The 26,587-nt window shown below is 48.1% G+C and overlaps 1 protein-coding gene across 1 annotated transcript in view; it reads left to right on the forward strand.

Moving 5' to 3' along the window:
• Positions 1 to 26,587, forward strand: part of LOC115103837 (nucleosome-remodeling factor subunit BPTF-like) — a 52,622-nt gene that overhangs the window by 20,107 nt on the left and 5,928 nt on the right. The window contains 24 exon segments of the mRNA XM_029624817.2: positions 83 to 426; positions 662 to 880; positions 1,473 to 1,621; positions 2,849 to 2,980; positions 9,189 to 9,318; positions 10,396 to 10,531; positions 10,887 to 11,399; positions 11,647 to 13,543; positions 14,483 to 14,607; positions 16,744 to 16,896; positions 17,113 to 17,263; positions 17,515 to 17,554; positions 17,636 to 17,861; positions 18,152 to 18,295; positions 20,675 to 20,805; positions 21,139 to 21,253; positions 21,435 to 21,649; positions 22,059 to 22,278; positions 22,612 to 22,782; positions 22,785 to 23,182; positions 23,900 to 23,982; positions 25,008 to 25,233; positions 25,381 to 25,661; positions 26,196 to 26,369. Of these exon segments, the coding sequence (XP_029480677.2) occupies positions 83 to 426; positions 662 to 880; positions 1,473 to 1,621; positions 2,849 to 2,980; positions 9,189 to 9,318; positions 10,396 to 10,531; positions 10,887 to 11,399; positions 11,647 to 13,543; positions 14,483 to 14,607; positions 16,744 to 16,896; positions 17,113 to 17,263; positions 17,515 to 17,554; positions 17,636 to 17,861; positions 18,152 to 18,295; positions 20,675 to 20,805; positions 21,139 to 21,253; positions 21,435 to 21,649; positions 22,059 to 22,278; positions 22,612 to 22,782; positions 22,785 to 23,182; positions 23,900 to 23,982; positions 25,008 to 25,233; positions 25,381 to 25,661; positions 26,196 to 26,369 (6,373 nt within the window).

Genomic DNA, 26,587 nt, shown 5'->3' on the forward strand with positions numbered 1-26,587 from the left:
CTTAGATTTTGCCGTATAACATCCCTTTAAAGCATGATTTTAAATAGAGACTTATGTTGTGATTTTTTTTTGTGGTTGGCAGAGAAGGCAGGTTCTGTGTCTAGCTCTCCCAGGGGAGAGGGGGTCCCCAGCCTGAGCCAGCCCTCTCAGCCCGGTGGTGAGGAGAACAGCAACAGCAGCGCCAGGGAGGCCCCCAGGATCCCGGAGGAGCCCGACCTAGCCGACAAGTCCTCTCAGTCTTCTATCAACAGCCAGGACGACCAGGGGGTGAACGGCGAGACTGGTGGCAAGCGGACGGTAGTCACTCCGGGCGGCCGCATGGTGACCCGCCTGCGTAACCCGGAGAGTAAGCTGAGCCAGCTGAAGAGCAAGAAGGTGGAGGAAGCCGTTCACGAGGCCAACAAGGGCTACAAGGAGGGCAAAGAGGTGATCACTATTCATCTACAAAAAAATACTGATTAGCCATTGCATTCCTAGCTATCCTTAGGTTGTTGCCCGGTGTACCAAACTTTGTTTGAGATGACTTTATATTTTTCGTTATCGTGGGTCACATTTTTTTATTCTAAGAATATCATGCATTTATTTCAAGTGTCGCTCGTCTGTTATCGAAATATAATGTATTTGATTTACCTTTGACTTGACCCCCCTCTCCTCACTCAAGGTGCTGGTGGTGACCCCGGCGGGCGATGTGTCGCGCCTCAGCACGCGCAGCCTAACAAGCAAGGAGGTGGTGATGAAGGGCACACTCAGCCACTTCTTCAAGCTGGGCCAGGAGGGCAAGTTCCGCGTCTACCACAACCAATACAGTGGAAATACGCTGGCCCTCAACAAGCCCCAGCACCGGGAGGACCTGGACAAGCGGCGACACCTCTCGCACAAGGTGAACTTTAAGATAACTTTAGCTTGAACACAACTGAAGGAGTCAACAGAAACTTGAGCAGATAAACACTTGCGATATGTTTTAAGTTCAACTGTTTAAAGGGATACTTTGAGATTTTGGCTATGAAGCTCTTTATCTACTTCCCTAGAGTCCGATGAACTCATGGATACCTTTTATGCCTCTGCGTCCAATATATAGGTAGTTTTGCGAGCCAATGCTGACTAGCGCAATGACTGGAAGTCTACAGGATAGCAATTTCACTAGTTAGCAACTTTCTTCAAACCGCACGCAGAGACATAAGAATGGTATCCATGAGTTTGTCTGACTGTGAGGGAAGTAGATAAAGGGCTTCATTGCCAAAAACTCTGAAGTATCCCTTTAAGTCTATGATGCCTCCTTTCAATCGTGTTTGTATATTGTACAGTACTGATCCTACATCCTTGTTTAATTTTAGCTGGATTTTTTTCCCATCTATTTTTCTAATTGTTGCTCCTGAAAGCATTTTTAATTTTGTTTTAGATGTACAGTGCTTTGTGATTTCCCCGTGTAATGAAAAGCTCTCTATATATAAAACTGTTATTTTATTATTCAGTTTTGCATGACGCCGGCAGGCGACTTCAAGTGGAACGGCTCCATCCACGGCTCTAAAGTGCTGACCATCTCCACGCTGCGCCTCACAATCACCCAGCTAGAGACCAACGTGCCCGCACCCTTCATGCACCCCAACTGGGCCTCACACAGGTACGGATGGAATGTGGGGTCTGGGTGATTTTGAGATCCTAGTTGGTTGATTTATATGTTTTGAAAAAATATGATCAAAATGTTCTTAACCCGTTAAGAGTCTAAGCCAGGGGAGGGGGGTTCTAATAAGTTATATGGAATTGTTTTAAGAAGGTCATACCAAGGATCATTTAGCTATTTGATTTAGAATTTTAAGACCCCTTGAAGTATACCTTTTTTGGGGGAATTTGCTTTACTGCTGTAGGCCCATACAAATGTGTTGAATAACATATTTGCTACATTGAACAACAGTCCCCCCGAAAAATCAAAGGGAAGTTTATTTTGAAGTGTCTGTCCTATATCTGAGAGATATAAGAAAGGAACATACATTTTTTTTAACATTTATTTAACCCCTTATTTTTTTAAACAGTCTCCATATAAACTTCCATAAATGTTTTCAACTGGTACCGGGGGACCTTCAGACAAATCTTGTGAGGCCTGTGGATGTCCTAGAACAATACAACCGACATGTATATGTTCGTGAGAGTCTCACCTTTCCACAGAGGACTCGTGAGTTTTGTTGCCCAAGCTGTTCCGACGCTACAGACAGAAGTTGACAGATCGGCTGTACCGACTTCAGACGAGTCCCAAGATGCTTGTGGGGGCCGTAGAGCAAAACGGAGAACACCATCGTGTTTGTGGGAGTCATCTTTCCATAGTTTTGTAGGTCAAACCGTTTAGATGCTACAGATGATTTTGTGAGAAGACCGATTTTCGGGATGTCTCATGGTCTGACAAACACCGCTCTAGCTCTTTCACCGCAGATGCAGAAGTGCGACATAGGCGGATGAGGTCGATTGAGACGGGTCGATTGCACTTCCTCGTTAGGGGAGGGGGGCACAGGCTATTATTCAGATACTAATTTGTGACATTATTTGGTGATAACATATTTGTTTTTACATGTTCATTGACGTTAGCGTGCTCTGCTCTTGTTCAGTTCTGACCCCAGCAGTCCCAGATGACAAATAAAGTCGCACTGTCATGATTTACGTGTTGTTGTCTGTTCACACTGCTATGCTTTATCTTGGCCAGGTCGCAGTTGTAAATGAGAACTTGTTCTCAACTAGCCTACCTGGTTAAATAAAGGTGAAATAAATCAAATAAATAAAAATGTGATGTCACCATGCTTCCATATGATGGATAACACCATTGTCTGACTCCCTTTGGCTTTGTTTTGGTTTTCATCAGGAACAACTGGATTAAGGCGGTGCAGATGTGCAGTAAGGCCAGGGAGTTTGCCCTGGCCATGGCCATCTTGGAGTGTGCCATCAAACCTGTGGCCCTGCTCCCTGTCTGGAAGGACTCTCTGGGACACACCAGGCGAGTAGACTAAAGCGCACACACACACAGCCACATCTTTCACTTGAAATTGGCATCGTCTTCAAGAGAACCTATTTTACCGTGTTATGTCATCCTTACATGTCATTACCACTTCAAATAACGCCTTAATACCATTTAATCATACAAGTCTGCAGCCACTTCCAAGTCTGACTTCTTAGAACAAGTGTAAACCCTAGACCAGTGGCGGCTGCTGACTACCCGGGGCGCTGGGTGGTTGGAGATGTCAACAAAGCAGAGTGACAGAAATATAATGCCAAGTTTTTGAACGAACGGTCGTTTCTTTGAGAAGATGCTGTATATAAAGCGATCTGTGTATTTGAACAGCAGCAGAAATACACCTATTTCACTTTTGCATGTAAAAAACAAAAACAAATGACCACTGATGAACATGCTGCCACTGTTTTGAACAAATTAGATTATACTATTTAGAATCAGCAGCCGGCTCACAAACAAAGTGCACCAGGAAGAACGCAACAAGCATGCAGATGCAATAAGTGAAAACACATTATCTAACTGGGGATAACTAGCTAACTGGGGATAACTAGCTAACATAATGTCACAAAGAAATAAGTGAAGACACATTGTCGATAGTTACCGGAGTTGTAACTCCAGTTCTATGAGTGGAGCTCCGCCCCATAGGGGAGCTCTGCTCCTAGTGGTTTGCCTGGGCAGCGAATAGCCTGAGAAAAAATTATGCACACACCTGCAGCCAATAGGAGTACAGGTTCCCCCTCAATCAGCCACCCGAGAAATGATCTTCAGCGAGACTGGGGGATCGGAAGGGCCTTAAGTCCTATGGGGCTCCGCTCCACTCATAGAACTGGAGTTACAACTCTGGTAACTATTGTTCTATATCGTGGAGCTCTGCTCCTAGTGGTTTAAGGCGGAGCGTAACATTCTAAAATGTACTCCCTGCCTAACCTAACATTTCCCAACTTAATGAAAAGGCCTGTTCCATCAATGGCTGTGACCAAATCCTTCAATACTGTAACACACTGTGAAAACAGACTGTCACAATATACTGCGTCATCGGTCTAATCCGCCCTAATCAGTCCCGAGGCACCGGCAATGACTAGTGGGCAGATAATACAGAACTAATCTGTACAAGCAGATAATGAACTCAACACTCTGTCGGTATTAAAGATGGGTCAAATAGTACTGTAACACAAGTTATCGAGAACCAGTAGGTAGGCTAGTAGCCTTATCCCTTATTTGGAAAAGGTGCCAGGGTGTACCCAAATGGCATCGTCATATACTCGTACGCCACCCCTTGGAAGGCGAAACGCAGAAACGTCCTGTGAAGCGGATGCATTGGCACATGAAAGTATGCGTCCTTTAGGTCTAGGCTTACACAAAAGTCCTTGTTGTGGATACATTCCAGTAGATGTTTTATCATAAGCATTCGAAAGGGCGATTTGCTACGCTCTCGTTGAGAGTGCATAAATCCAATATCGGCCTCCTTCCCCCGTCTTCTTTGGCACTCGGAAGTAGGGCGAATATATTCCGCTGTTCCTTTGCTCTTGGGGAACTACTGTGACCGCCTCCTTCGCCAAAAGTTCCATAATCTCTTTAACAAGAGTGGCTTCTTTCTCTGGCGACTTCATCACCGAAAACGGGGGAGGAGTTTGGTGAAATTGGATGGCAAAACCCTTCTCCAGCGTCCGACTTAGCCAGGAAGGGAGGGTGCAGCTTTGCTGAGTAATGCCCTGAAAGGGGGAGAGCGCCAAGCTGTGGTACAGACAGAAGGAATGACCTGTATTCCTCTATGGCCCAAGCCCCGCTGTCCCTTGACACTGAAGTGGTGGGACAGCCCAGGGTGGACCCCCTCGAAAGGGGGAGTAAATATTGGCCCGTTCTGTGAGAAACGGGGGCGCCAACACTTTGGTCATAAGTGTAACCTTGTGATTCCAGCCCTCCGTGAACACAGCACGGGTCTGAGCTGCACTGACTGAGACTCCTGCCTGAGTCGATGCACCGTCCCCCAACAGCGATTCCGTCATCGGCCAAACATGGGGCTGTGTACGCAAGATGTTCCTCAAACCCTTATCCACATTACTCCTCAGAGTGTGTGTGGTGTAGAGTTGGGATTATTAGCGCATTCTGTGAGAAACGGGGGAGACGCCACTTTGGTTATACATGAAACCTTGTGGTTCCAGCCCTCCATGAACGCAGCACAGGTCTGAGCTACACTAACTGAGGTGCTCGCCTGTGTTAGTGTGCCCTCTCCCAATAGTGATTGCGTCATCGGCCCAACATGAGTCTGTGTACGCTAGCTGTTCTTTAAACCCTTAAACACATTACTCCTGTGAGTGTGTGGTACAGGTTTCTTATGAGGTATAGCATGGCGGCTCATCAAGAGCATCCGCTTTGCTGCCCTCATGTCATTTTCCTTCAACATCCTTGTGTGTGCTCAGATTCGCACCCCTGGTGGGCTGTGCTACACACAGGTTGGTGAGCGATAGAGAGAAGGAACATGAACGGTCTCGAGTTTGTTATGGAAAAGAGGTTATCTTGTGACAAAGTCACATTAGGACACATTAGCTCCTCCATCCCTTTGCAGGGATGGGGGATGAACAGTGGGCGATGTCATGCGAGGTGCTGCGCTCTCTCCCGTCATGGTCTTCGTCTCTTCTGGCTGCCCCTAGGCTGCCAGGGCGACGAGATGAAGACCTCTCCTGCCGGTGAGGCAGCTCTTGGTGCACCAGATGCTCTGCGACCACCAAAGTGGCCATGGACCTCCCCGCCGCATATAGCCGACGCCTGTATGAGATGGAGGATGGCGCCGGAAATTCTCTACGCTTCCTCTATCTCCTCTCCCAATAGCTCAGTCTTACCCGTGGTGACGCAATATTGTTAGCTGCTGCTACAGCTTGCACTCCTACAGTGAAGGACTTCCCTACCAGCTGGACTGTAATTCTGTCCTTCGTCCTGGGTAATGTGGGTTTCTTGGATGACGGCCAGGAGATCGAACCTGGGACGAGGTACACAGCCAGGACGTCCTCGAGCCTAGGGATCTCCTGAGGCAGTTCACCATCCATTCTGGTGAATGGGATGTACGCCTTCATCAGCGCTCTGGCTGTTAAAGGCGATTCCCATGCACCTTCCGCAGACTTAGTGAGTAAGGGCATGGCAGGTGCCAATGGCACCGCCGCCCGTCTCGGACTAGATTAAGGGCCGCCTCCGGGTTGGGGGGAATGGGGGGCAGTGCAATCTCTAGGCTACTCGCGGCCTGCTCAACGAGGCTTGTAAAATCAGAGCGCAGAGAGGCGGTTGCGTAGGAGGGGGCTGCTGAAAACTCAGAGTCCGTCTCTTCCTCACCCACAGATGTGAAATTCCCCTTGCTCTTCCTATGGAGGGGGGTCATCTCAGCATTGGTCGGTAGACTGGGCTTTTCCCAGCATCCTCGTCATCTCCGGAGACGCCATCATCATATGTTGCCTCAGAGTCTGAGGCTAGCACAGACATGGTGTCTTCCAGAGGGAGATCTCCCTTGAAAAATGCCCACCGCTGTTTCCTTTCCTTGAAAGAAAGGAGGATGCATCTAGGGCATTCCGGGGGATCTGTGAAGCCGCCCTAGCGTGCTGCGAACCCAAACACACAAAACATAAGTTTGTGTGGGTCCGTAGCCACCATAGTGGAGCAACGACACTGAGCTCTTAAAAAGAGATTTGGGGGGTGGAAAATGCGTGCTCATTGAAGCATGACGTTGAGACCAGGAAATCTACGGCGGGTTTGTCCTGAGTCTTCTCTCTAGGCTTCTTCAGTCCAGTCCTGTCGCTGAAGATAATGGGAGACTGATTGAGGGGAAGCGTCCCCTTATATAGTGACACCTGTACTCCTATTGGCTGCAGGTGTGTGCATAATCTTCTCTCAGGCTATTCACTGCCCAGGCAGCGGGGTAAACCTCTAGGAGCAGAGCTTCCCTATGAGGTGGAGCTCCACAATATAGAGCTAACTGGGGATAACTAGCTAACATAATGTCACAAAGAAATAAGTGAAGACACATTATCTAACTGGGAAGAACCAGCTAACTGGGGATAACTAGCTAACATCGTGTCACAAAGGTGATTATGCGGACTGGGGCATGTTGCGGGTAGCCTCAGAGAATAGTATTGATTTATACATGGATTCTGTAAGTTTGTTTATAAGGAAGTGCATAGGAGATGTTGTCCCCACTGTGACTATTAAAACCTACCCTAACCAGAAACCATTGATAAGAAAAACTGAAAGCGTGAACCACCGTATTTAACCATGGAAAGGTGACTGGTAATATGGCCGAATACAAACAGTGTAGTTTTTCCCTCCGCAAGGCAATCAAACAAGCAAACTGTCAGTATAGAGACAACATTGAGTTGCAATTCAACGGCTCAGACACGAGACGCATCAAAGCTGTGATCGAGAGACTGAAAAACAGCTTTTATCTCAAGGCCATCAGATTGTTAAACAGCAAACCACTAGCACAGAGAGGCTGCTGCCTACATACAGACTTGAAATCATTGGCCACTTTAATAACTGGATCACTAGTCACTTTAATAATGCCACTTTAATAACGTTTACATATCTTGCACTACTCACATGTATATACTGTATGTTATACCATCTTTTGCATCTGGCCTATGCCGCTCTGTCGTTGCTCATCCATATATTTACATATACATATTCTCTTTCACCCCTTTTAGATTTGTGTGTATTAGGTAGTTGTTGTGGAATTGTTAGATATTGCTGCACTGTCGGAAACAGAAATACAAGCATTTCGCTGCACTCGCAATAACTTCTGCTAACCATGTGTATCTAACCAATACAATTTGATTTGACATTATCTAACTGGGGATAACTAGCTAACATGTCACAAAGCATAGTGCGCTAGGCAGTAAACTTTCATTCTGAAATAACCTCATATTTTCCGAGTTAGTCAAATATTAGTTTTGAAAGACTTGAAATTGGCATGGGAGCTAGCTAGCTGCTGATCATACTGATTCATTTGACCAAAAACTCAACCAAACTGTTTATTCATGTTTCTCAAAATTAATGTAGCTGTCTAATTAATTTGTTCATGCGTTATGATATACCCAGTGTTATGCTGTTTTTAGTCTACATATGTTGCCCTGTCACCTACAGCACAACCTGATGATCACCGTGTGGGGGAAATGCAATTGGCCAGCCTCCGTCATGCTTTTTTGTCCGACCAGATCCATGATGAGAAGGTTCTAGCCAGTGTATCCCTCTGTCCTTCGACTCTTGTTGGATGTACTTGTCCGGTTTATCAAGTCCCAGGCTCCCATGACTGTTAGGATTATTTATATAGAGGTTCATCTGTACCTCATAGATCAGATCTAGTCTCACGTGGGGAAGTAAACCGTGTGGTGAGAGACATTTGAACCGTGTATCGGTGAATCGTTACATCCATGGTGGGCTTCCAGAGTGGCGCAGCGGTCTAAGGCACTGCATTGCCGTGCTAGAGGCGTCACTACAGACCCGGGTTCGATCCCTGGCTGTATCTCAACGAGCTGTGATCAGGAGTCCCATAGGGCGGCGCACAATTGGCCCAGCGTCGTCCGGTTTGGGGTGGGGGGGCTTTACAAGTAGGCCGTCGTGGTAAATAAGAATTTGTTCTTAGCTGACTTGCCTAGTTAAATAAAAAGTAAAAAATCGTATGAAGCAATGCATTCAGTATGCACTCAAAGGGATATGCTTGTATAAACATTGGAATATAGTGCCTTCCAAATGGAATCCTATTCCCTATATAGTGTACTACAAAAGTGTGCCATATGGAACGTTACCCCACTCTAGCAGCTCCTCTGGCCCCTCCCATCCCACTAAGACCAGTTTACCCAGAGGTGATCAGCAGCAGACCCAATGGCCCACCCCCGGCGTGTAGCGCAATATTTATATGCTGCTCTACTGATGGGTAAAGACCGCAAATCTCCTCCTCTTTAAAAGACTTGATTATGTTATAGTAAGGGTGGGTATGTGGGTGTGCAGAGTCAGTCAAGGGGCTCACATCGTTTGTGTGTGTGTTGCTCTGAGCCTTGCCAAGAGCAACGAGGGAGTTACCCTCCTCTACTTTATGATCCGGGCTACCCCAGACCTTTCAATCACACCAGAGTGCATTGAAGGAAGCCGCTTTTGAACTGACTGTGTTTTGACTTTCTCTCTCTCTCATCCCCCTTTCTGTGCCACCATGCAGGCTACACCGTATGACGTCCATGGAGCGGGAGGAGAAGGAGAAGGTGAAGAAGAGGGAGAAGAAGCTGGAGGACGAGGAGACCATGCAGCAGGCCACCTGGGTCAAGTACACCTTCCCCATCAAGCACCAGGTATTACACACAATCACACCCGCACACACACACAGTTAAGGGCTGTTCCACATGCACAGACACATACACCCTTTTCATTTGGCCCTTTTTACTGAGTGAACTCAGGCCCTTTTAAGTCGAAGCCCTACCACTCTATTTATGACCGGGCCGTTCACCACCACCGCTAATCGCTAAGACGTGTTTAATTGCAACTTCCTGCCTGCCAGAATGGCGACCGGTGCTAAAAAGCCCTTTGATGAGGTGTGAGTGTCAGAGTTCCGGTGCGAGTGTCATCTTTCACATAGTGGCCCTGCCAGATGTGTTTACTTAATGGTGGGTGTGAATACCCTCAGGCCCTCTCATTTCTCTCTCTCTCCTGTCTGCTTCCTTTATCTCTCTCTCTCCTGTCCCTTCTCTCACTCCTGTCTTCTTCCTTTATCTCTCTCTCTCCTGTCCCTTCTCTCACTCCTGTCTTCTTCCTTTATCTCTCTCTCTCCTGTCCCTTCTCTCACTCCTGTCTGCTTCCTTTATCTCTCTCTCTCCTGTCCCTTCTCTCACTCCTGTCTGCTTCCTTTATCTCTCTCTCTCCTGTCCCTTCTCTCACTCCTGTCTGCTTCCTTTATCTCTCTCTCCTGTCCCTTCTCTCACTCCTGTCTTCTTCCTTTATCTCTTTCTCTCCTGTCCCTTCTCTCACTCCTGTCTGCTTCCTTTATCTCTCTCTCTCCTGTCCCTTCTCTCACTCCTGTCTTCTTCCTTTATCTCTCTCTCTCCTGTCCCTTCTCTCACTCCTGTCTTCTTCCTTTATCTCTCTCTCTCCTGTCCCTTCTCTCACTCCTGTCTTCTGTCCCTTCTTCATCTCTCTCTCTCCTGTCCCTTCTCTCACTCCTGTCTGCTTCCTTTCTCTTTATCTCTCTCTCTCTCTCTCTGTCTGTCCCTTCTCTCACCCCTGTCTTCTTCCTTTATCTCTCTCTCTCCTGTCCCTTCTCTCACTCCTGTCTGCTTCCTTTATCTCTCTCTCTCTCTGCCTGCTTTCTTCATCCCTTTGTACCCTCTCTCTCTTCCATCATTCCGCTCTTTCCGTCTCTCTCTCGTGTGAAGGTGTGGAAGCAGAAGGGAGAGGAGTATCGTGTGACGGGCTGGGGTGGCTGGAGCTGGATCAGCAAGACGCACGTGCACTGCTTCCTGACCAAGCTGCCCGGCAACACCAACGCCAACTACCGCGCCGAGCTGGAAGGTCAGTAGGAGCGTTCCAGTTTGTCCTCTTCATAGAGATGGATAGAGCTCTCATCTTTGTATATGTGCCTTTATTGCATCTGTGACAGCACTGGCAATGTCAATTCAAAATATTTATTATATCCAAATAGAGATCTTTATCCATCTCTGATTTGGTTTGAAGGAAATCAAGGAATTCAGTGGACAAATGTACACGTAGCTGTCAAACTCCTCCTCTTCCTTCTTAATTGCCGAAAGTTGTGAGAAATGTGCGATCAATTGTTAAGTCACATGGGATAATGTCCCCTGTGAAATTGACTCAACTAATGTAAATGTGTCAATGGTAACTCAAACCTGTATGTTTTCTTCTTTCACAGCTGCCAGACGTGGTGAGAAATGCAACTTGCTGGACTTGGGTCCGAGGCCAAGGTTGTTCAAAACAACTGTAGCTTCAGAACCCCAGGGAAGCAGAAGACCCGTAGAGAAAGATGGGGGTGCAGCCACCACCACGACCACCCCAGAGCCCTCAGCAGACCGCCTGTCAGGAGAGCAGACCAAGGAAAAGCTAGAGGAGGGAAAGAAAGATGGGGGTGCAGCCACCACCACTGTCACCCCAGAGCCCTCAGCAGACCGCCTGTCGGGAGAGAAGACCAAGGAAAAGCTAGAGGAGGGAAAGAAAGATGGGGGTGCTGCCACCACCACGACCACCCCAGAGCCCTCAGCAGACCGCCTGTCGGGAGAGAAGACGAAGGAAAAGCTAGAGGAGGGAAAGAAAGATGAGAGTGACGGGCGAGCGAAAGTGAAGATGCAAGACTCCGCTGCAGAGGAGGCTGCAGACAAGATGGAGGTGGACCCTAGCCTCTCAGACTCAGGACAAGACGATGAAAAAGGTTAGCGCTTTTATAGACTGTCATTGACTCCCTTATTGATTGTTAGCTTTAAATTCGCTAAATAACACATGCAATATCAGTCACACGTATTATTGAATCCATCAGGTCTTATACTGTTCTACATGCCAATGTGAAGGGTGGCTCATATACTTCCATACCTGGGCACTAAGCTTCTTTACCATTGTTCTGACGAGAGAGGATAAGAAGAATGATCCAGTAACTTGTGTCCATTTTGTTTTTCTCTCAGGAACCAGCAGCAGCCCAGGGACCGAGACGGAGATGACGTGCGTGAAGCAGGAGCCCGGTGAGGGGAACGCAAGGCCCTTTAACTACGACGTGGTGGACGTGGCCCAGGGCTTCCTGACGCGTGTGGCCTACAAGAAGAAGGTCAAGGCCTCCAAGCTGGATGGTCTGCTGGAGCGGCGCGTCAAGCAGCACGCCCTGGAGGAGAAGCAGAGGGCTCAGGTCTCCCTGGCCAAGCCTACCCCAGTAAAGACCACCCCGGTCCTGCCACAGACCCCACTCCAGACCCAGAGTCCCACAGTGAAATTGGAGTTCAGCACCCCTTCGGTGCCACCTGCACTTGCTCCATTGTCAGTCAAAGGGGAGGTGCAGGCGGACCCTTCAAAGACCGCTGAGGGGGTCCCTCAGCCAGCCCCAGCGACCCCAGCTGAAGCATCCCCACGAACACAAAACCAAATGACCCCCCAGAAACAGGAGGGAGACCTCCCTGAGAGGACTATAGGACCCACAGGGGCTGGTTCAGGGCAGGAGGGCCTTAAAAGGCCCAGCAGCACAGCGGAACCTATGGAAACTTCAGGTGGGATCTACTACACTGGCAGACCATCAGAGTCTACCAGTGCCAAGCCCGCTTCCACCGAGGGTGCAGGACCTGAAGTGGCCATTTTTAAAACCCACTCCACAACGATACCTCCAAGCACTATATCCCAGGAGAGCAGCCATAGTGCAGCTACCGTTCCTAAACCCCCCCAGCAAAGCACAGAGAAGAACGGGAAGGGGCCTGAGGAGAGGCCGGATAACGGACAGTGCAGCATCGAGGCCATCGCCACTGGGTCCCAGCCCTCCTCTCTACCTCAGATCAATGGAAATGACAGTGTGGAGGATAAAGCCTTGACCAACTCTTTACCAACTCCAAACGAGGCCTCCACTACTCTCACTAACAGCTCTGAGGTCAAAGTGAACAGCTTAGGCAAGGCGGAGGGAGAGGGTCAAGTAGTCTCGCCCCTAAAGCCCCTGCTCAACGGCAATGTGGCCCCTGTAGCCGAGAGGACCGGGCCGGACAGCACAGAACCAAGACCGGCTCCAAGGGTAGAGTTGGAGAGCAAGGTCATAGTGTCGGAGCAGGACTACCAGCCCCCGGTGAAGGTGGCCAGGTTGGAAAACAACGTGGAGGCACTTGGGTCTACGACCACCCAAAGCACCCAGCAGCTCATCAACACCCAGCCCATAGAAGTTAAGCCCGATGCTACCATGCCCAACAAAATGCCCCCCTTGTCGGTGTGCTCTGCAGAGGAAAGCAGCAACAGTGGGGTGGGATCCCTCTGTAACACCATACTCACCCAGGTAACCACAACAACAACCACCACCACCACGGTATCCTCAGAGTCTCGGCTAACGGCGGGCGTCTCAAGCTCTTCGGGGACGACGGCCGCGCCCATTGTCTCAACCACTGAGAGCAGCGCGGTGTCCACGCTCACCACCATGACCAAAACCACTGTGACCAAAATGCGCTCACCCACGCCCGACAGCCAATCGGACGAGAGCCAGAGCGAAACGGTGACCGAGTACAAGACCGCACTCCTCGCCACCCGCAAGGAGTCCTCTCGTTCAACCTCCTCTGTTTCGGGGGGCATTACCTCGTCGACCTCCACCAAGGGCCGCGTTCGCCTCCTCAAGTTCTCGCGCACCAAGAAGACGCGCTCAGGAACCGCCTTGCCATCCTATCGCAAGTTTGTTACTAAGAGCCAGCGTAAGAGCATCTTTGTCCTGCCCAACAATGACCTGAAGAAGCTGGCACGGCGGGGTGGCATCCGTGAGGTGTCCATCTTCAGCTACAACGCCAAGCCGGCCCAGGACATCTGGCCCTACCCCTCGCCCAGGCCCACCTATGGCATCACATGGAGGTGAGAACACACTTTTTAAGATTTCTCATTGGCGCCCCTGTTTTCAAAGGGCTAGCGCCTTAGCTAGCTGCATTATTTGATATGATTAGGGCCCTGAGTTTTTCCAGACTACCTGGCTAGAGAAAATTCAGGGCTTTAAATATATGGGTTTTCGAATGCTTCATCTGATTTACGATTAGCGTTATTTTCAGCCTTGCACTCCATCAACTCTGAGCTATGATACAGTCACTGCACCACAATAACTGAAACCTCTCGAGCATTAATGCTCCGGCGAACAATATTCACGTCTTGTCCTGTTGATTTGTTGGTTATGCCTTCTGTTTACCGTTAGTGGGTTTGGTTTGGCCCCTGTGGCTCTCAGAGAGACCTCAGACTATTTTGACCACTGCCTTTTACTGCCTTTTTACTGCTAGACGTGAATCATATTGGCGGTCTGCAAGTGTCAGGATATTCGCGTTGTGCTTTAACCGCTCCGAGGATGTTTTCCCTGCCTGTGGTTAAGTCAGTCACTCTGGGAAAGGGGGAATGGCTTTCTCTGTTTGTATCCCAAATGGCACCCTATTCCCTACTACTTTTGACCAGGGACCTATGGTATACTATGGTATAGTAGTGCACTCTATTGGGATTTGAGTGCCATTTGGGACAGACACCTAGACTGTCCCCTTTTTTAAATGGCCAATAGAGCCATTTAATGCTGTGGAAGCATACCAAAGAGTCAGGTTCATAGCCAACCTCGGAAACAAGGAAGTAACACGGTCATTTTACCAGGCTGCCAGGGTTGACCTATAAACTTCCTGAACTCTCTGTATGTGTGTGCGTAGTCTATTTTCCATTGGTGACCCCAGACACTTGTGTGCGTATGTCAATATGTGTTTGTGTGTGTGTGCACGCGCTTGTGCTCCTGTGTGTGTGTGGTAACCTATTTGTCTGTCTCTGCAGGTACCGTCTCCAGACAGTGAAGTCCCTGGCAGGGGTCAGTCTGATGCTGAGGCTACTGTGGGCCTGTCTGAGGTGGGACGACATGGCCGTCAAGCCCTCCGCCGCTGTAGGCACCACACGCACAGGTAGACCATCCTTTCTCTTCAAGTATCTCTTCACCCACACACCCATACACACTGTAGGGGAAGTGTACCAGTTTGATGTAGTCATTGCATGCTGAGAATATGGAACCAAATACTAAACGTTTTACCACACATATGAGTGCATTTGTCCAAATAGTTATGACACATTTTAATTGGGGGACTAGATACATAGTGTTTGAATTTCTAAACTGTAAAATGGATACAGTACCTTCAGAAAGTATTTACACCCCTTGACTTTTCCCACCTTTTGTTGTTACACAGCCTGAATTTCAAATTGATTCGATTTAGATTTTTGTGTCACTGGCCTACACACAATACCCCATAATGTCAAAGTGAAATTGTGGGTTCGCGCCCAGGCTCTGTCGTAGCCGGCCACGACTGGGAGGTCCGTGGGGCAATGCACAATTGGCCTAGCGTCGTCCGGGTTGTGGAGGGTTTGTCCGGTAGGGATATCCTTGTCTCATCACGCACTAGCGACTCCTGTGACGGGCCGGGCGCAGTGCATGCTAACCAGGTCGCCAGGCGCACGGTGTTTCCTCCGACACATTGGTGCGGCTGACTTCCGGGTTGGATGCTGCGGCTTGGTTGGGTTGTGTTTCGGAGGACGCATGGCTTTCAACCTTCGTCTCTCCCGAGCCCGTACGAGAGTTGAAGCGATGAGACAAGATAGTGTAACTACTAACGGTTGGATGCTGCGAAATTGGGAAGAAAAGGGGGTCAAATGTAAAAAATAACATTTAAAAAAAGAAAGAAGTGCCTTGAGTCTAAGTATTCACCCTCTTTGTTATTATAAGCCTAAATAAGTTCAGGAGTAAAAATGTGTTGCCCATTCGTTTGTAGCTCGAACGGTTTGGTTGCTACCAAACAAATCACATCTACGGTACCGATTTCCCAAACCTTTCGGACGCTACAGACGTTTACGTAAGAAGAATGATTTTCTGGATGTCTCATGGTCTGACAAACAGACTCTAGTTCGGCCACCTTTCACCTCCAATGTGGAAGTGAGACACTGGCAGGGAAAAAAAGCAGACATTGAATATCCCTTTGAACATGGTGAAGTTATTAATTACACTTTGGATGGTATATCAAGACACCCAGTCACTACAAAGATACAGGCGTCCTTCCTAACTCAGTTGCCGGAGAGGAAGGAAACTGCTCAGGGATTTCACCATAAAGCCAATAGTGATTTTAAAACAGTTGAAGAATTTAATGGTCATGATAGGATATAACTGAGGATGGATCAATAACATTGTAGTTACTCCACAATACTAACCTGTACAGAATAAAACATATTCCAAAGCATGCATCTTGTTTGGTAACTAAGCACACAAGTAAAACTGCAAAAAAATGAGGCAAAGTAAGGAACTTTGTTAATGTTAAGTTTGGGACAAATGCATTACATAGTGGTGGCTGCATCATGTTATGAGTATGCTTGTAATCATTAAGGACTGGGGAGTTTTTCAGGATAAAAAAATAACGGATTGAGGCTAAGCACAGGCAAAATCCAAGAGGAAAACCTGATTTTCTACTTTCCACCAGACACTGGGGGATTAATTCACCTTTCAGCAGGGCAATAACCCAAAACACAAGGCCAAATCTACACTGGAGGTGGCTTATCAAGAAGACGGTGAATGTTCCTGAGTGGCCGAGTTACAGTTTTGACTTAAATCTGCTTAGAAATCTATGGCAAGACCTGAAACGTGTTGTTTAGCAATGATCAACAACCAATTTGACAGAGTTTGTGTGGAAGCTCTTAGAGACTTACCTAGAAACACTCACAGCTGTAATCGCTGCCAAAGGTGCTTCTACAAGGTATTGACTCAAGGGTGTGAGTATATATTTTCCGTTTTTTTTTGTTCAGGCTGTAACACGACAAAATGTAGAATAAGTTTTAGTTTTACTGTTGAAATAAATATGTAGGGGAGTGTATATACTAAAATATCCACTATGAAGCCTATTTCCTCTGCTACTCTTTTTTTACTCAAATGTCAGAGGCTTTTCCCATGGAATGTCATTCCTGTGTACTGTATTGAATGGCAGCGTATTAAGTCGTTACTGTGTCATGTCTTGGGAGTTGTTCTCTGCATCTTCCTCCTCCTTCATCCTACACCAACCCAGCCCTATCCCCACTCATTGCCACAGAGACCTCCGAGACGGAGATCACTACCACAGAGATTATCAAGCGCCGCGACGTGGGGCCCTACGGCATCCGCTCAGAATACTGCATCCGCAAGATCATCTGCCCCCTCGGGGCTCCCGAGACCCCGAAAGGTGAGGGAGCAGCAGCCGGCTAGAATAAAACTCCACATAGAATGTAAAAGAGAGGATAGTGTTATTTTTTTGTCAAGGTGGTTCATTTTATGCCATTGTTGACTCAGTCTCTTTCTCTCTTATTCTTCTCACTCCTTCCCCTCTACTTTTGTTTTCTTGCTCGACCCTTACCCCCCCCCTCCATCTCTTGGATCCATTCCACACACACACATACAGAGACCCACACGCCACAGAGGAAAGGCCTGCGCTCCAGCAACCTGCGGCCCAAGAAGCCAGAGCCCAAAAAGGAAACTGGGCCGGTGGTGATTGAGTCCTGGGTTGCCGAGGAGGAATTGGACCTCTGGGAGATCAGGGCCTTCTCCGAGAGGTCAGAGGGCAAAGGGCACGAGTTCTAGGGGGCATAGTAACTGCATACTCCATGCTATTGGATTGAACTGTCAATATATTCTGTTATGAACCCACTTCGACTCTCTTAGACTAATTATTTTTTAAACAATTCCCTAAATTTGCTTTACTATACTTTTTGTATAGCTAATTGCATTCATTTGGGGAAAAAAATAGTTATGTTCTAACTCTTTCTCTGGTTTGTGTATGATGCATCTTTTTTTGTCTTCAAAGGGTTGAGAAAGAGAAAGCCCAGGCAGTAGAACAGGCCAAGGTGAGTAGGACCACCAGCTGTGTGAAAAATAGGGATATTTTGTTGTGTTTCCGAATTATTTCACGGTTTCTCTTGTTCTAGAAGCGTCTGGACCAGAAACCTGGTGCTGGCTCTACCATCGTCACCACCCCGGGGAGCCCAGCCACCCCTGCTTCCACCCCCAAGGTAGTGACCCTATCGGGCCAGGCCACCCCCGGAACCAAAGTGGTACTGGCCACCAAGATGGGCACCCCCGTCACCTTCCAACAGAACAAGAACTTCCAGCAGTCATTTGCTTCCTGGGTCAAGCAGGGGCAGCCCAGTGGAGGTATGTCAAAGGTCATATGTCCTTTTCTATGTTTACAAGCCAGTAGATTGGTAAAGAGAATAACCTTATTGAATCTCAATAAAATGTGTCCTGATTTAATTTATACTCAAGTGATGTTATTTTTTACTTAGTAGGGAATCCTTGCAAATAGAAAGTAGTAGTGGTTGGTGTATGAATCAACCCCTAACAAACTAAATGTAATGTTTGAGTCACCGCTAGCAACTGTGCTTGTTTAGCAGCGGTTGTTGTTTGACTCTCGAGCGGAGCCTCATTTGCATATTTCCCTGTAGCCTCGCCGGGCACGGTAGCCACGTCAGCCGGACAGACTTTCCAGATCACGGGCACATCCATGGGGGGCAAGGTGCTCACCGCCAAGCTGCCGCTGCCCGCCAACAGCAAGATTGTCACTGTCAACGTGCCAACCACTCAAGGAGGTACAGTAACTCCCCTGTGCCCACACCTGAGACACAGCGAGCGAGAGGTTTCGCTTGAAAAATATATATTTTGACTTCAATGGGACAACCTGGTAAAATAAGGTTCAATCAAACAAGAGAGAGGTCCTGTTTTAATGCTGTTCAAATGCATCGTTCATTCCTCCCTTTTTTTCCATGATGACAAGGATGGATGACTGAAAGCAAAATGTTTCTCAACCAACCGCCGTCTTCTCCAACCACTAAATTAACTTACCGCTATTGACAGAAGCACTGTCTCACACAACTGATGTGGCACAACACTGTGGTAAGGTCTGTCCTCTTGACCAGGCTAGTGGTGCGGTGCCCACTCTATGCCAATCCCATTGTGGTGCTCCGCCACCCGCCAACCCGTGAGTCAGTGGCTCAGTCTGGAGTGGCACATGCACATCACGTCTAGTTGTGCCCTGTCGGCATGGTAATGGAATATAACGTTGTTATTTTAGGTGGGACAGAACGGTAGACTGTGTAGTCTAAGAACTTAGCCAGACCGTCTTTGGAAGTAGCATGCTAGCTAATTTAGAAGTCAATATTGACCCATCGGATGAGGTGATGGTTCATATTTTTAGAACCACTGTCCCGTTTGATTTCACCTTTAATAGTGGGTTGATGACGAGTGTACAACACTGTTTAAAGACACAAACCTTCATTTGTTTATTCAGCCAAATGGCAATTCATTGAAATTCCAATTGGATATCTGTAAGTATTAGATGCTTCGCGATGACTGACCTGGACTAATATTTGGTTGTTAGTGTGTGAGTGATTGTAGGTGAGGTAGTTTTCTAGTGTCTAAAAAGGTCAGATACCGAAGATAAGCTTGTAGACTTATCTGTGCCGAAACGTTGTCTTACTTAAATAAGGCTTAGCTTTTTCACCATTATTACTAAAACATATACAATGCAAAAACATGACCTTGTCCTGAACCTGTTTGTGCCTCCCAAATTTCACAAAATCTTTCCTGTTTCCAGTTATCTATATAAAAGGGTGGTCAGGCTCATGCCTACCTTGAATAAATATATATATATATACACACACACACATGCTCTCTCATTCACACACACAACACATCCATGTTTCAAGCGGGTAGGCTAAATTACTCCGCAAACAAACAGCGCTCCTGTCTAGTGACACCCGTGTTTCATCCTGTCGACCAGGGAGGGAGAGAGAGAGCTGGTATTAAGGGGCAGTAGTATATTTTTCCAGCGTGACTGTTTCAATGCCTGTTTGTTTTGGAGCGTGCTAAGGAAGCAGAGCAGGAAAACAAGTTTACCTTGAGGTCTGCTTCATCAGACAGGGAACCCGCTATAGAGAGGTGGAGGATGGAAGGATTTCCACCCCCCTACTTCTTTCAGTTTCGCTTACTCGCTAGCTCACCAACTCTCCAAACAGCTACACTTATGAAGTGGGCGTTTGATGTCGGTGCCAGAACTGAAACTCCCCAGTCTTCTACTGTAGATGGTTTAACCTCCGCTTTTTGAAGAGGGAAACCATTGATGTCGAGCTTTACCTGATCGGTTTTGTGGTCAGATAAAAGGCACAAAAAAATACACAGAGAGATGGTGAAGAGAGAGAAAAAGACGACAATTTAACATCTTTTGAGGAAACGCGTCTTCATTTGGGTTGCCGTCCTGTGTCCAAAATATTGAAGCGTGACCAAAGTAACAAATATGAAACACTCGCTTTGTCGGAGGAAAATAAAAATGTATGAATTCAAAGAAAATCCATCCATAATTTATGAGCGGGTCATACGTGATGGATTCAAACCAACATACCCCGTTTGAAGATAGTTTTGATGTTGTTTACTTGCTGGGTTAATATTTACTGTGGTCAAGATCAGAGAGGGTTGCGACTTGAAAGGAACAGAATCCACAAGTAATTTATAGAGTGACATATTGATACATCATGAACCGTGCAGAATGGATAGTTTGTTTCTATACCTGATTAAGTGAAACTGGTAGCCTTGAGGGGACATTTCAGTTTTCTTCATTGCCAAAAGACAAAAGTGAATAACTAGATTAGGGATATCGTTTTTTCCAGATGTTGGTGAATTTTGAGTGGATTCATTTCTGTCTTTAAACGTGAATCATTTGATAATCAAAAGTCAGAATAACACAGAAGTATAGTATTCTGAATATTGAATATTCTGAATATAGATTTTCTCCTTAATGCTAATGTTATGGTGATATAAATAAAATCACATTTTATTTGTCACATGCATCATAAACAACAGGTGTAAACTGACAGTAAATGCTTACTTACAGGTCCTTTTTCAACAATGCAGAGTATTAGATAAATACCAATCCTGTCTGTTCACAGTAATAATATGTCCTCTCCTCTCCCCAGGTATGATTCAGAAGCAGGTGCTGGGCATTATTCCCACAAGCCAAGCTGGCGGCGCCCAGACCTTCGCCTCGTTCCAGCCTCGCACCACAACCATCAACATCAGGCCAGGCATGCCTGGCTCACCACAGCAGGTAACACCCCATGGAACATCTTTCCCCATCTGTCAGTCAATCAATCACATCTATTTATAAAACCCTATTTAAACCATCAGTTGTCACAAAGGGCTTTACGGTAACCCCGCCTTGATCTTCAAATTCCCCCTTCCTTACCGACATCCACCCTTCCTCCTTGTCACTTCTTCTCCCCACAGCCCTCTAAAACAGGTCATTAGCAGGAACACGTGATTGACACGTTATTGAAAGAATTCCCCATTAACTATTAACAGCAACCCTTCACTGGAGTCAGTGTCGTCCCTGTGGTATAAGGGGAAGTCCCAGTGTTTCTGATCTTGGCTGTGTTTCTAGGTGCTCACCGCTGGAGGGCAGATCCGTCCGGGGATGACCGTGATCCGCACGCCCATCCATCAGACAGGCACCATGGGTAAGACCCTCCTCCAGACACCCCTCATGGTGCAGCAAGGTAGGCTGTTTCTATTTACCCACTCAATTTTAGCTTGATAGGCCAGTTAGAATAGTCTCTTTCACTAACATGTGTGTTCATGCAAGTTCTGATTCTCTCTCTCTCTCTCTGTGTGTGTGTGTGTGTGTGTGTGTGTACTTGTGTGTGCGTCCACTTATGTGTGTGTGTTTTCCACCTCCAGGTCAGGCTGGCCAGCAGGTGGTGACCCAGATCATCCGTGGGCAGGCCGTATCCACGGCCATCTCAGGTGCCAGCCCCGTCACCACCGTGGCCGGGCAGAGGGTGGGCAGTGCCCCCAAAACCCCGGGCCAGCCCAACACGGCCCAGACACCCCAGCAGCGGGCACAGCAGGGCCAGGTCAAACTCACCCTGGCACAACTCACCCAGCTCACCCAGGTAACATCAGCTACCTCATAATAACCCTTCTACTGATGTTAGGCAACAGTGGGACTACAGGCTTCTGCTCTGCCCACCTAGTGTATCGTAATTCTGCAGATTTCAAAACAAGTTTGTTTTGATTTTAGTCCTATTCAACAGGAAAGATCGGAATAACTCCCTTTCATGTCCCTGTTAGTATATCTATATGTGCTAGTTTCAACATGGTCAGTTTTTTTTTTTTTAAAAAAAAAAAAATTTAAGAGTAGTGCACCCTTGCCTAATCGCAGATCAGTTTGTTGAGCCAACTCCTATGGTCGTTGTAATATATTGCATGACAAACCGATCTGGGACCAGGCTACCGTTGTACCTCTAAACTACCTCCAAAAACATCACCCCTCCCTCATCTTTCTGTCTCTCCCCCCATCAGAAGCAGCAGAGCCAGGCAGTAGAGCGGCCAGGCGGCGGAGCCCAGGGCCTGACTGTGATGAGCCAGGGCCAGGCCACGGGCCAGCTGCAGGTCATCCCCCAGGGGGTCACGGTCATCCCCGGGCCCGGTCAGCAGCTCATGCAGGCGGCCATGCCCAACGGCCAGGTCCAACGCTTCCTCTTCACCCCCATGGCCCCTGCCGCTACCCCAACCTCCACAGGTAGTCAAAGGAGCTGACAATCGTGTGTATTATTAACACGGATACTGACACACACGGTCACCATCATCCACTGCAGGGTTGTGTTCAGTTGACACAAAAGGGGGAAATGTTTTCGAACAAACCGTGAGAGGTTACGGCCGTACGTCAAAAGTGTTTTATCCTGTTTAGTGCCCACTGAACAGGACCCAGAACCCAAATGTTATGTTGCCCACCAGCAGTCACACACACACTCGCAGATCATTGTTTTACCTTTCAAATATTTACCTGTATAAACTATTCATAGCCTGTGTGTCTTCTAAAGGTCTGCCCATCCCCTTTCTCTGCTCCCTTCAGCCCCCACCGCCCCGGGTCAGACCACCAAGGCCCCTGCCCAGCCCGCCCAGCAGGCTGCAGCTCCCATCCAGGCCGGGGCCGCCCTGGCCACCAGCACCCCCCCATCCGCCACCCCCCAGAGCCAACTCCCCTCCCAGACCCAGGCCCACATGCCCATCCAATCCCCAACCCCCTCCAGGTCAAGTCCCCCGGCACCCCCATGGGCCGGCCCCAGCAGACCCTCCAGCTCCAGGGCTCCCCCCACCAGCTCATCACCGTCCCAGGCCTCCAGCAACAGGTCCAGGTCCTGGCTCAGCTCCAGGCCCAACAGGGGACCTCCGGAGGCTCTCTCCCCCAGCAGATCAAGCTCCAGCTTCCCATCCAGATCCAGCAGCAACCCGGGGTCGGTGGAGCCCAGCCTGGAGGTCCGATCCAGAACGTGGTGACCATCCAGACGGCCAGCGTGCAGGAGCAGCTCCAGAGGATCCAGCAGCTGAGGGAGCAGCAGCAGCAGAAGAAGAGGCTGGCGGCCGAGGCCAAGCGGGAGCAGGCGCTGGCGGCAGCCAGTCAGAGCCACATCATCCAGAAACAGGTGGTCAATATCAGAAATGTGTACTTACGTGTGTGTGCGTATGTCTGTGTGTTTGGATGATTGGGTTGTGTGTGTGTGTTCAGGCAGCCAGCCAGACACAGGTGGTGTAACACTATAATATCCCTGTCTCTCTCTGACATCGGCACATAAACAGTCCTCTCATAAAGCCTGCTCCCACGACTGGTTTATTTTCCAAGCTGTCCCCCGCCACCGTCTTTGTCTATTTTAAATGCTACCTCTGTGTGTGTGTGTGTGGGGGGGGGGGGGATATGTATGATCTGCATGTGTGTGTGTGTGTACGTATGTGGCTTGCATGCGCCCCTAGTCTAGTGCATACACACCTATGGTACCTCTGAAATGGCACCCTATTCCCTATATAGTGCACTACTTTTGACCAGAGCCCTATGAGGCCGTGTCAAAAGTAGTGGGATAGGATGCCATTTGGGAAGTAACCAATGTATATGTGTCTGCAACGCATGTATTTTACCTGTGGTGTAAGAAACACCTGCTTCCTGTATATTTCACGTCTTTGACATTTCTCTGTTCTCTGAGGCCTGAGATGGAATGCTCCCTAAATGGTACCCTATTCCCTATATAGTACACTACATTTGACCAGAACCCTATGGAACCTGGTCCAAAGTAGTGCACTACAGAGGGAATCGGGTGCCATTTGGGACTGAAAAATGTTAGTTGACCCCTCTGTCTCCTCTGTGACAGGTGGTGATGAAGCAGAACGCAGTGATCGAGCACCTCAAGCAGAAGAAGCCCATGTCCCCTGCCGAGAGAGAGGAGAACCAGAGGTGAGGGACAAGGAGCTAGCTAGCGCTGTTGCCATGACGATCAGACCTTGTGTTGACCCGCCGTGTGTGTGGAGGTGTCATCCTCTCCCTCCCTATGGAGAAAGCCAGGGGTTATATTTAACGTGTCTGGGTCATGGGAAAGGTTACCACAGACAGTCCATGTGTTGTGTCCTCCTCACTGGGTTTAAACCAGACCTACAGTCCTGGAGCAGGGCAAGTCCGGGCACTGTGGCTGTGTGTCCCAAATGGCATCCTGTTCCCTATGTAGGGTACCACTTTTGACCAGAGCTCCCCAGTGTCTGGGAACCATGGTTGACCGTGACCTCCTGTGTGTGTGTGTGTGTGTGTGTGTGTGTGTGTGTGTGTTGAGAAAGAGAGAGAGCAGACTAGCAATAGGAAGCCACTATCTTTCCATCGCTCTCTGGCCCCACCTCTAAATAAACACGGGGAACAAAAACACTCTTGACATCTGTCACATGTGACCTTGTGGCATGGCTACCGATTGGCTTACAGTGTTTTGTTTCGTAGTGTGAGGTAGCGGGTGATGGAAGGATTTATGATGTATGGAAACATTATACATTACATTTCCTTCAAGTCAATTTATATTTGATCATTTGAATAACCCCCCAAAATATATTAACTTCAAATTGTCCTTAAAATTCCTTCACTGGACTATGGATGAAAATGAGCTTCATAGCCAACTATCCTGTTACATCGATGGGAACACTGAAAAGAAGACTGTACATTGTCCCTGTCACCGAAATACAAAATGTTTTAAAATCCCATCCACCCCTTCCCTCGGGATGATTGGGTTCCTGTTGGTATTCATCTTTATAAATGGCTATAAGCATGTATGAGTCTTTACAATATCTCATAACAAGTATTATAATATGTTACGTCTACCCCCCTCCCCCCAGGATGTTGTGTGGCTGGCAGTATAATGCTAAACTTGTTATAAGCGTATAGGAGCCTTTATAATGTCTTATAAGGCTTATAACATGTTGTCTCTCTCCCCTTCCACCCAGGATGATTGTGTGCAACCAGGTGATGAAGTTCATCCTGGACAAGATCGACAAGGACGAGAAGCAGGCGGTCAAGAAGAGGAAGAAGGAGGAAGCAGGCGAGCAGAAGAGAACCAAGGCCAACGCCACCAAGCTGTCGTCGCTGCTCTGCCGGCACAAGGAGACACTCAAGGCCGAGATCCTCAAGAAGAGAGCCCTGCTGGACAAGGAGCTGCAGCTGGAGACGCAGGTCAGACACACACACACACACACATGGCATTCTCCCATGAAGATACTGTACTCACGATGGACACATGGTAGCAGAGCTGCACACAGATGTCCAACTCTCACACATACACTTTTTGATCTTACTTTCTACCCTTATCTCCTTCCACAGGATGAGCTGAGGAGGGACCTCGCCAAGCTGCGGCGGGACAAGGAAAGGGCCCAGGCCGCTGCCCACCAGGCGGCCGCCGCCGCTCACACGCATCATGCCCTCACACACACCTCCCAACTCAACCCGGCGGCCTTTGCCCACAAGCGGAAGCGGGAGGAGGAGAGGGACGCGGCGTCGACGGCTAACGCCAAGAAGAAGAAGATGATCACCACCACTACCTCAGACAGCAAGAAGGAGACCAAGCTCTACTGTGTCTGCAGAACGCCCTACGACGAGTCCAAGTAAGAGACCAGCTGTGTTTTAAATGGCACCCTATTCCCTAACCAGGTGAAAAGCAGTACACTATACTGGAATTAGGGTGTCCATTGAGTTGTAGTCAAAAGTAGTGCACTAGGGAATATGCGCCATTTGGGACATACCCAACGTTTATGTACCTCAAACATGACCCTTGTCTAAAGCCCTTCTGAGGAGCCTCAATATTGTTCAAACACGTTAAATGTATAGTAAGCTACCGCCGATGCCTCTCTGAAGAGACGGTCAAAATGTATACCATTAACCATTTACGGGAAAGCTCAAACATCAGAAGTGAAGATCAATTTCACCTAAAACTATTGCGGTGTGTTGGGACTTTAACAGGTGACTCTCCATTATTTATCTTCCTGAAATGTCATCAACCAGGAAGTTGAAACACTATGGCAACACACGAATGGCATTCAATACATTCCTAACAAACGCACCTGAAACCATGGTGGTTACGATGACCTCATATGACCCCATAGTGATTTGGCATTCTTTCACGTCCTGTGTTCTCCCAGGTTCTACATTGGCTGTGACCTGTGCACCAACTGGTACCACGGTGAGTGTGTGGGCGTCACCGAGAAGGACGCCAAGAAGATGGACGACTACATCTGCAGCGAGTGCAAGCGGGCCCAGGAGGGAAAGACCGAGGAGCTCTACTGCATCTGCCGAACGCCCTACGACGAAGCACAGTAAGTGCATAGGACTGTGTGTGTGTGTTTTTGTCTGTATGGTTCCTCATGGGCGAAAACGTACAATAGTGTCTATTAGATGGTGATATCGGTTGAGCTTTTGTTTAGTTTCAGTTATAGATTGTATTGTTTCATATTTCCTTTGATGTCTAAGGTTGAAGGTTGTTCTATGTAACAGCTTGAATTCCTTATGTCGAGACGTTGGCCGTGTCCGAAAT

The sequence above is a fragment of the Oncorhynchus nerka genome, linkage group LG15, assembly GCF_034236695.1.
Source record: "Oncorhynchus nerka isolate Pitt River linkage group LG15, Oner_Uvic_2.0, whole genome shotgun sequence".
Taxonomy (NCBI): Eukaryota; Metazoa; Chordata; class Actinopteri; order Salmoniformes; family Salmonidae; genus Oncorhynchus; species Oncorhynchus nerka.